Raw genomic sequence first — 11,466 nt, forward strand, 5'->3', positions numbered from 1 at the left:
TATGGGTGGACAGAACAATAAAGAGATAGGACGATAGTTAGTTAGATATATAGAATGATATGGATGGATGTATGGAAGGAATGATGGCAGGTTAAACAATGATGGAAGGATAGTCAGTCAAAAACATGAAAAGCATTATTAGTTTTTTTTATTTTCTCCATAATTTTTAAACACAATGATTTCATTATGAATGGAAATAAATTAATCAAATATTTCTACATTACATACAAACTATAACCTTCACGACTGTGTTGTAAGGCTTACAATCTTATACATGTGTAACAGAGACAGAAAACAGCATAAAACGGATCATCTGTGATTATTTAATTGCATTAAAACCGAATAGAGTTTGATCTGAAGAGGCCGAGGGGAAGGTGCCGCTGAAACCTCATCATTTGACCGTCTTCTTCTCCAAGCTGAGGAAGAGGAACACACACATTACTGTAAACCTGAACGCATTACTGTAAACCTGAGCGCATTACTGTAAACCAGAGATCATTACTGTAAACCTGAGCGCATTACTGTAAACCTGAGCGCATTACTGTAAACCTGAACGCATTACTGTAAACCAGAGATCATTACTGTAAACCTGAGCGCATTACTGTAAACCTGAGCGCATTACTGTAAACCTGAACGCATTACTGTAAACCAGAGCGCATTACTGTAAACCTGAGCGCATTACTGTAAACCTGAGCGCATTACTGTAAACCTGAACGCATTACTGTAATTACTGTAAACCTGAGCGCATTACTGTAAACCTGAGCGCATTACTGTAAACCTGAGCGCATTACTGTAAAACAGAGCGCATTACTGTAATTACTGTAAACCTGAGCGCATTACTGTAAACCTGAGCGCATTACTGTAAACCTGAGCGCATTACTGTAAACCTGAGCGCATTACTGTAAACCTGAGCTCATTACTGTAATTACTGTAAACCTGAAGGCATTACTGTAAACCTGAGCGCATTACTGTAAACCTGAGCGCATTACTGTAAACCTGAGCGCATTACTGTAAACCTGAGTGCATTACTGTAATTACTGTAAACCTGAGCGCATTACTGTAAACCTGAGTGCATTACTGTAAACCTGAGTGCATTACTGTAAACCAGAACGCATTACTGTAAACCTGAGCTCATTACTGTAATTATTGTAAACCTGAGCGCATTACTGTAAACCTGAGCGCATTACTGTAAACCTGAGCGCATTACTGTAAAACAGAGCGCATTACTGTAAAACAGAGCGCATTACTGTAAACCTAAACGCGCAGTACTGTAATTACTGTAAACCTGAGTGCATTACTGTAAACCAGAGCGCATTACTCTAAATCTGAGCGCATTGTAAACCAGAGCGCATTACTGTAAACCTGAGCGCATTACTGTAAACCTGAGCGCATTACTGTAAACCTGAGCGCATTACTGTAAACCTGAGCTCATTACTGTAAACCTGAGCGCATTACTGTAAACCTGAGCGCATTACTGTAAACCTGAGCGCATTACTGTAAACCTGAGCGCATTACTGTAAACCAGAGCGCATTACTGTAAATCTGAGCGCATTATTGTAAACCAGAGCTCATTACTGTAAACCTGAGCACATTACTGTAATTACTGTAAACCTGAGCGCATTACTGTAAACCTGAGCTCATTACTGTAAACCTGAGCGCATTACTGTAAACCTGAGCGCATTACCTAAACGCATTACTGTAAACCTGAGCTCATTACTGTAAACCGGAGCTCATTACTGTAAACCTGAGCGCATTACTGTAAACCTGAGCGCATTACTGTAAACCTGAGCGCATTACTGTAAACCAGAGCGCATTACTGTAAACCAGAGCGCATTACTGTAAATCTGAGCGCATTATTGTAAACCAGAGCTCATTACTGTAAACCTGAGCACATTACTGTAATTACTGTAAACCTGAGCGCATTACTGTAAACCTGAGCTCATTACTGTAAACCTGAGCGCATTACTGTAAACCTGAGCGCATTACCTAAACGCATTACTGTAAACCTGAGCTCATTACTGTAAACCGGAGCTCATTACTGTAAACCTGAGCGCATTACTGTAAACCTGAGCGCATTACTGTAAACCTGAGCTCATTACTGTAAACCTGAGCTCATTACTGTAAACCAGAGCTCATTACTGTAAACCTGAACGCATTACTGTAAACCTGAGCTCATAGTAAGCAGTGTATGAGGGTAATAACTGCACTTGTATCGGATGAGGGTAATAACCGCACTTGTATCGGATGAGTCTGGATTTACAGTAAGCAGTGTTATGAGGGTAATAACTGCACTTGTATCGGATGAGTCTGGATTTACAGTAAGCAGTGTATGAGGGTAATAACTGCACTTGTATCGGATGAGGGTAATAACCGCACTTGTATCGGATGAGTCTGGATTTACAGTAAGCAGCGTATGAGGGTAATAACCGTACTTGTATCGGATGAGTCTGGATTTACAGTAAGCAGTGTATGAGGGTAATAACTGTACTTGTTTCGGATGAGTCTGGATTTACAGTAAGCAGCGTATGAGGGTAATAACCGTACTTGTATCGGATGAGTCTGGATTTACAGTCAGCAGTGTATGAGGGTAATAACCGCACTTGTATCGGATGAGTCTGGATTTACAGTAAGCAGTGTATGAGGATAATAACCGCACTTGTATCGGATGAGTCTGGATTTACAGTAAGCAGTGTATGAGGATAATAACCGCACTTGTATCGGATGAGTCTGGATTTACAGTAAGCAGTGTATGAGGGTAATAACCGCACTTGTATCGGATGAGTCTGGATTTACAGTAAGCAGTGTATGAGGGTAATAACTGTACTTGTTTCGGATGAGTCTGGATTTACAGTAAGCAGCGTATGAGGGTAATAACCGTACTTGTATCGGATGAGTCTGGATTTACAGTCAGCAGTGTATGAGGGTAATAACCGCACTTGTATCGGATGAGTCTGGATTTACAGTAAGCAGTGTATGAGGGTAATAACCGCACTTGTATCGGATGAGTCTGGATTTACAGTAAGCAGTGTATGAGGATAATAACCGTACTTGTATCGGATGAGTCTGGATTTACAGTAAGCAGTATATGATGGTAATAACCGCACTTGTATCGGATGAGTCTGGATTTACAGTAAGCAGTGCATGATGGTAATAACCGCACTTGTATCGGATGAGTCTGGATTTACAGTAAGCAGTGTATGAGGGTAATAACCACACTTGTATCGGAGGAGTCTGGATTTACAGTCAGCAGTGTATGAGGGTAATAACCGCACTTGTATCGGATGAGTCTGGATTTACAGTAAGCAGTGTATGAGGGTAATAACCGTACTTGTATAGGATGAGTCTGGATTTACAGTAAGCAGTGCATGATGGTAATAACCGCACTTGTATCGGATGAGTCTGGATTTACAGTAAGCAGTGTATGAGGGTAATAACCACACTTGTATCGGAGGAGTCTGGATTTACAGTAAGCAGTGTATGAGGATAATAACCGTACTTGTATCGGATGAGTCTGGATTTACAGTAAGCAGTATATGATGGTAATAACCGCACTTGTATCGGATGAGTCTGGATTTACAGTAAGCAGTGCATGATGGTAATAACCGCACTTGTATCGGATGAGTCTGGATTTACAGTAAGCAGTGTATGAGGGTAATAACCGTACTTGTATAGGATGAGTCTGGATTTACAGTAAGCAGTGTATGAGGGTAATAACCGCACTTGTATCGGATGAGTCTGGATTTACAGTAAGCAGTGTATGAGGATAATAACCGTACTTGTATAGGATGAGTCTGGATTTACAGTAAGCAGTGCATGATGGTAATAACCGCACTTGTATCGGATGAGTCTGGATTTACAGTAAGCAGTGTATGAGGGTAATAACCACACTTGTATCGGAGGAGTCTGGATTTACAGTCAGCAGTGTATGAGGGTAATAACCGCACTTGTATCGGATGAGTCTGGATTTACAGTAAGCAGTGTATGAGGGTAATAACCGCACTTGTATCGGATGAGTCTGGATTTACAGTCAGCAGTGTATGAGGGTAATAACCGCACTTGTATCGGATGAGTCTGGATTTACAGTAAGCAGTGTATGAGGGTAATAACCGCACTTGTATCGGATGAGTCTGGATTTACAGTAAGCAGTGTATGAGGGTAATAACCGCACTTGTATCGGAGGAGTCTGGATTTACAGTAAGCAGTATATGATGGTAATAACCGCACTTGTATAGGATGAGTCTGGATTTACAGTAAGCAGTGAATGAGGGTAATAACCGCACTTGTATCGGATGAGTCTGGATTTACAGTAAGCAGTGTATGGGGGTAATAACCGCACTTGTATCGGAGGAGTCTGGATTTACAGTAAGCAGTATATGATGGTAATAACCGCACTTGTATAGGATGAGTCTGGATTTACAGTAAGCAGTGAATGATGGTAATAACCGCACTTGTATCGGATGAGTCTGGATTTACAGTAAGCAGTGTATGGGGGTAATAACCGCACTTGTATCGGAGGAGTCTGGATTTACAGTAAGCAGTGTATGAGGATAATAACCGTACTTGTATCGGATGAGTCTGGATTTACAGTAAGCAGTGAATGAGGGTAATAACCGCACTTGTATCGGATGAGTCTGGATTTACAGTAAGCAGTGTATGAGGATAATAACCGCACTTGTATCGGATGAGTCTGGATTTACAGTAAGCAGTGTATGGGGGTAATAACCGCACTTGTATAGGATGAGTCTGGATTTACAGTAAGCAGTGCATGATGGTAATAACCGCACTTGTATCGGATGAGTCTGGATTTACAGTAAGCAGTGTATGAGGGTAATAACCACACTTGTATCGGAGGAGTCTGGATTTACAGTAAGCAGTGTATGAGGGTAATAACCGCACTTGTATCGGAGGAGTCTGGATTTACAGTAAGCAGTGTATGAGGGTAATAACCGCACTTGTATCGGATGAGTCTGGATTTACAGTAAGCAGTGTATGAGGATAATAACCGCACTTGTATCGGATGAGTCTGGATTTACAGTAAGCAGTGTATGAGGGTAATAACCGCACTTGTATCGGATGAGTCTGGATTTACAGTAAGCAGTGTATGAGGGTAATAACCGCACTTGTATCGGATGAGTCTGGATTTACAGTAAGCAGTGAATGAGGGTAATAACCGCACTTGTATCGGATGAGTCTGGATTTACAGTAAGCAGTGTATGAGGGTAATAACCGTACTTGTATCGGATGAGTCTGGATTTACAGTAAGCAGTGAATGAGGGTAATAACCGCACTTGTATCGGATGAGTCTGCTGCCCTGGATGAGCTGGGCCGTCTCATTGGTCAGGTGGCAGGCGAACAGAAGCCAGTTCCTCGGCTGGACCTTATAGGCGAAGCGCATGAACAGCAGCGAGTAGCAGGTCAGAGCTGGAAAAACAAAGCAAGAGTTAACCTTTGACCTCACAGAGCCACAGAGTGTTTCAAAGCAGCTTTACAGAGATAACAGGAAAATAATGCAACAAAGTGTGTTTCTAGAAAAGAATAGCGTCACAGTCCAGCTTCAGTAAGTTCAGTGATGGTTTATTTTTGTTGTAAAAAAGTTATTAATTTAGTTCATTTATATATATATAGGCTATCCGCTTTGGAGAAAACCGTGATGTCCTCGTCCAGTTCAGTTCTCATATAATGATCAGTGCAGGAGATCAATAGTATTGCTGAATATTATATTAAATGTCCCCAACTAAGCAAGACAAAGCCAAGGCAACAGTGGAGGAACCAAACCTCCATCAGTGACAGAATGGAGGAAAACCCTTGAGAGAACCCAGACTCAGTCTCAGTTCTGGCCAGGCAGCATTACAGGTCAGAGGTCAGAGGTCAGATTGGACCAGAACATCAGCTCTCACCGAAGGTCATCCTGCCGCTGATGATCTCGGGACTCTTCTTCATGTCACTGATGGCAGCGATGGGCAAACCCCAGTTGGCCACCGGACCCCAGAAGTGCTGAGAACACGAGATAGAATAATGATGATGATGATAATAATAATAATAATAATAATTAGACATCATAATGCCGAGGACTTACCGTGCTGAGGTGCCGTTCCCACGGGAAGAGCAGGTCCGGCGGGAACAAGAGGTTAAAACAAAATAAAACATATTCCATAGAAGATCAGCAATGCACAATATCAAGTGTCTGGCAAGAACTGGCTTTACGGTAACACCTTTACTCAGGGCCGTTTACACAACCGCGTTTGCACCTAAAACGGTTTTGGCCAATCAATTTGGTCATTTACACGACAACGGCGTTTTGGGAAACGGGTTTCAAAGTGAACGTTTTTGAAATCGATGTTGTTTTCGTCTCCATGGAAACAACAAAAGCGCAAATCTGTGAAGACGGTGATGTCATGCACACGCGTGTTACGTGTTCAGTGTGTTTCAACGCCACCTACTGGCCTGGCAGCAGAATACAGCGATTCCAGTCGTTTCGCGGATCCGTGTGAACGAGGATCGATTTGACAATGTTGTTGTCTGTACGTGAACAACTGTTCTGTTTTTAGTTCATCGTTGGGGAGTAAACGTGTCCTAAGAATATTTACTGAAGAACACTCTGTAGAACACCCCTGGGGAACGAATCAGCCGTTCATCATCAACGTCCCGCTTTACATGGCCTTTTGTTTTAGGGAATGTTTACTGAAAACAGACTCAACGTTGTCAAAACAATCCGTTCACACGGATCTGCTAAAGACCCAGATAGCAAACTGACATCGAATCAATGTGGAAACGACGTTTCTCGTGACATTGAAACAACATCGTTTTGCTCATCGAATTAACGTTGAATCAACGTCAGACACGCCATTCAACCGCATTTCAATGTTGAATCGATGTTTTATTTTCGGTGTAATAAATATTGAACGTTGATTCAACGTTGAAATTTGATTGATGATTGATACTAACCTTTCCAACTAAAAATCAACGTTGAATCGACATCGGTCTGCTATCTGGGGAATGACTAAGGCGGCTGTATTATGCATGCCAGGCCAGTAGGTGGCGACATCACTTTGTCAAGAAACACCCCACCAACATGTAATACACATGAGTGAACATGCCTGTATGCAAATTATGTGTGTGCTAATGATGTCACCGTTTTGTTTTTGATTGTTTACATGGACAGTTTGCCATCGTTTTCAAAAGCTTGCGTTTTCAGGCTCCAAAACGCCATTGTTGTGTCAACGAACAGCCAGGACGCTTTAAAAGTTTTCCATTTTCAGATTAAAACGGTGTTGTGTAAGTTACCGTTAAAATTGCAACTTTAAAAACTTTTCGCGGCAAATTTTTTGTGGTATCAACTTTGAATTTGGAACAGCCACAAGGCTTTGACTTTCTAGCAATTTTAGAGTCCAAATTATTTTGTAAAATAAACATTTTGATTAAAATAAAAATGTTTAGTTAAGCACATTTGCTTTACTACTTCTATTATTTTCACTTCTGTTGAGTGTCTCTTCAGAAAGAGACCAGAGGAGTCTAATCTGATCTATAATCAGAAGACAGTAACAGGTTAGTGATTTATTGTGTCGTAACATCAGAAGTCGATGAGGAGACACACATTCCTGGCGTTAAACCGCTGGAATGAATATATCGTAACAACGTGAATATGCAGAGATTGGCGTGTGACCGCAATAATGACATGCACGGTTTATAATTAAGTAGAACCCGTAAAACACAGCTCGGCAGAGTATACAGTGATCAACTGCTCATGAGTCTCGGTGTTGTGTCGGCTGGACTCTGGACTGCTGTTGCTATGACGCGGCGATGACGAGGATCTGGCGCCCTCTGGCGGCTCACAGCGGAACTGCAGCTCGTGTCCTTCACACGATAAACTGCAGTTTTCTGATTATTATGAGCATAACAACAGTCTGTGTGTGCAGTCGGGAGTACTTTCCCTGTATTGCGTTTTAATAACTGTCAAACATCGACATTATTTACCTCAGCGCTATTGAGAAACAGTGACTGACCTCATGAGATACTCTCTGAACTCTTTACTGCGGAGATGATCCACGGCTTTACGTGCCAGAGTTCCTGCCATCGTCAACAAGCGAAGTGTACAGTGATGAATATGAATATGAATTCGGTTCGTGTAAAAGTAAACACTGCTGCGCGCTTTACCGCAGCTAACCGCTGTGAACTAGAGGACAGAGTCACGCATGCGCAGAGACTGCGATGACGCAACTTCCGGCGTCAGTGTACTCCTGTCAAATATAAAGTCACGCAAATGTATAAATAATAAAGTTAAATCAACTAATTTAACAGTTAATCCTGATTACGGTCATCAATTACATTAATTTTGTTAAAATAAACGTCGTTTATAGATAACTTAAAACATGAACTAATAATAAACTGCACATTTATTAAAATTTGTAAATGCTAATTTCAACATTTACTATTATTTTATTAAAACCTTGTTAACATTAGTTACTATGAACTAACAATGAACATCTGTATTTTATTACCTAAGGTTAACAAAGGTGAACTAATAATGCATTGCTCATGGTCAGTTCATGTTAGTTAACACATGAACTAAAGTTAACTAATGAACCTTATTGTAACGTGTCACCAACATATCTCTGGTTTATCCTCCTCTGTGTTTTATTCACTCTCATTTCATTTTTGAGTAAAATAACGAGCGGCGCTGTGATTGGCTGTCGTGAAGCATGTGATCAGGTCGTGACGTGGGACGTTCCGCGGAAGTAAAGATGGCGCTGGACGGCTCGTCCACGTCAGTCATGGCTCATAATAACCCATATCACAGTCATGTTTCTGATTATTACGGCAGGAAACTAAGCAATAAGCCCGATGTGGTGCCGTCGGGGGTCACCGAGAGGAAAGTGTCGCCCTCGGATAAGCCTGACATGGTGGTGCTGGACGTGATCGAGGACTCGGGTGAGAGTTTGTCTCGGGCTGTCTTCCTCAGACTGTCTGTGTAATATCAATAACTGTGTTTCATGTTCATCCTCAGACTGTCTGTGGAATATCAATAACTGTGTTTCATGTTCATCCTCAGACTGTCTGTGTAATATCAATAACTGTGTTTCATGTTCATCCTCAGACTGTCTGTGGAATATCAATAACTGTGTTTCATGTTCATCCTCAGACTGTCTGTGTAATATCAATAACTGTGTTTCATGTTCATCCTCAGACTGTCTGTGGAATATCAATAACTGTGTTTCATGTTCATCCTCAGACTGTCTGTGTAATATCAATAACTGTGTTTCATGTTCATCCTCAGACTGTCTGTGGAATATCAATAACTGTGTTTCATGTTCATCTGCAGATGCTCCAGGGCACAGGAAGAAGCACGAGACGGACACTTATGTGCTGGTAAGACTCATATATATATAATATATATATATATATATATATATATATATATGTGTGTGTGTGTGTGTGTGTGTGTGTGTGTGTGTGTGTGTGTGTGTGTGTGTGTGAAGTATGATGTGAAGCTCATCATAACATCACATGTGACGTCACGCGTTATTAATGCTCACGTTAAAGGGGAAATATAATGAAAACTTTTGCCAAGTTATTGGATTTGAAACACTTTTCAAAAAAGTTTTAATGTAGTAAGTTTAAAAAGTTTTAATGTAATAATTATACTTTAAGTGATAATTACCTCACAACACAATTTTCAGAAACACTGGCGGTCAAAGGATTGAGTCTGAGATTATTTTAATGTTTCTGAAAAAAAACAGTGTGAATAACGTTATATATCTATGTAATATCTATGTGGATATATATCTATATAATATCTATGTGGATATATATCTATATAATATCTATGTGGATATATATCTATATAATATCTATGTGGATATATATCTATATAATATCTATGTGGATATATATCTATATAATATCTATGTGGATATATATCTATATAATATCTATGTGGATATATATCTATATAATATCTATGTGGATATATATCTATATAATATCTATGTGGATGTATATCTATGTAATATCTATGTGGATATATATCTATGTAATATCTATGTGGATATATAGTAAAGTGTAACTTATTCCTGTGATCAGAAATCATTGTGATTTGATGCTCAAGAAAAATGTATGATTATTATCAATGTTGAAAACCGTTCATATTTCTGTGGAAACTGTGACATTTGATTTTTTGATTAATTGAAAGTTTAAAAGATCAAGATTTATTTGAAATAGAATCTTTTGTATTATTATAAATGTCTCAACTGTCACTGTTGATCAGTTTAATGCGTCCTTGATGAATAAAAGTATGAATTTATTTCAAAACAAAGTAATAAAATCATCGTACTGTGGATCAGGACTTGTGTTACTGAGTTTGGTCATTAGCAAAGCTCCATGGGAGTTCACCGAACACTATTTCCACGGTAACGGTGTGTGTGGGGATTGTGGGTAATGTAGTTTTCCCTGATCTGATCTGTCCATCACCGCAGGGCACCATTCATCCCTTCCGCAAAACCCACCGCTCGGTGCTGGGCAAGTGTGCGCAGGAGTTCAGCCTGGTGACGTCAGACCGACGGGTGAGCCCTTCACACACTCACACACACACGCTTCACTCACACTCTCACACACTCACTCACTCACTCACTCACACACACACACACACACACACGCTTCACTCACACACACACACGCTTCACTCACACACACACACGCTTCACTCACACACACACACGCTTCACTCACACACACACGCTTCACTCACACACACACGCTACTCACACACACACACACACACACACACTTCACTCACTCACACTCTCTCACACACACACACACACACGCTTCACTCACACACACACGCATCACTCACACACACACGCTACTCACACACACACACACACACACACTTCACTCACTCACACTCTCTCACACACACACACACACACACACGCTTCTCTCACACACACACACACACACGCTTCTCTCACACACACACACACACACACACACACACACACACACACACGCTTCTCTCACACACACACACACACACACACACACACGCTTCTCTCTCTCACACACGCTTCTCTCACACACACGCTTTACTCTCTCACACACACACACACTCACACACACGCTTCACTCACACTCTCACACACTCACACACACACACACACACACACACACACACACACTTCACTCAGACACACACACACACACACACACTTCACTCACACACACACACACACACACACTTCACTCACACACACACTCACACACACACTTCACTCACACACTCACACACACACTACACACACACACACACTTCACTCACACTCTCACACACACACACACACACACACACACACACACACACACACACACACACACACTTCACTCACACTCTCACACACACACACACACACACACACACACACACACACTTCACTCACTCACACTCTCTCTCTCACACACACACACACA

The 11,466-nt window shown here is 41.1% G+C and overlaps 2 protein-coding genes across 2 annotated transcripts in view; one reads left to right on the forward strand and one right to left on the reverse strand.

Moving 5' to 3' along the window:
• Positions 1-133: 133 nt before the first annotated feature.
• mpc1 (mitochondrial pyruvate carrier 1) lies at positions 134-8,216 on the reverse strand. Its single transcript, XM_079634624.1, has 4 exons — positions 8,000-8,216; positions 5,898-5,994; positions 5,289-5,421; positions 134-416 (listed from the first exon to the last, which is right to left on the reverse strand). Exons 1-4 carry the CDS (start codon positions 8,072-8,074, stop codon positions 392-394), a joined length of 330 nt encoding a protein of 109 aa, XP_079490750.1. The 5' UTR covers positions 8,075-8,216; the 3' UTR covers positions 134-391.
• A 472-nt stretch (positions 8,217-8,688) lies between these two features.
• slc30a6 (solute carrier family 30 member 6) overlaps positions 8,689-11,466 on the forward strand; it is a 39,191-nt gene continuing 36,413 nt past the window's right edge. Inside the window, exons 1-3 of the mRNA XM_079634625.1 lie at positions 8,689-8,928; positions 9,320-9,366; positions 10,473-10,559. Coding sequence (XP_079490751.1) covers positions 8,742-8,928; positions 9,320-9,366; positions 10,473-10,559 — 321 coding nt within the window. The 5' untranslated portion in view covers positions 8,689-8,741. The remainder of the gene's footprint in view (positions 8,929-9,319; positions 9,367-10,472; positions 10,560-11,466) is intronic.

This window comes from Phoxinus phoxinus (genome assembly GCF_949152265.1).
Source record: "Phoxinus phoxinus genome assembly, chromosome: 14".
Classification (NCBI taxonomy): domain Eukaryota; kingdom Metazoa; phylum Chordata; class Actinopteri; order Cypriniformes; family Leuciscidae; genus Phoxinus; species Phoxinus phoxinus.

Coding starts and splice junctions, on each gene's coding strand:
- mpc1 (XM_079634624.1), bottom strand. CDS start 8,074: ATGGCAGGAACTCTGGCACGTAAAGCCGTGGATCATCTCCGCAGTAAA. Junction 5,995..7,999: donor GAGAGTATCTCATGAGGTCA/GTCACTGTTTCT, acceptor TCGTGTTCTCAG/CACTTCTGGGGTCCGGTGGC. Junction 5,422..5,897: donor CAGCGGCAGGATGACCTTCG/GTGAGAGCTGAT, acceptor TTGTTTTTCCAG/CTCTGACCTGCTACTCGCTG.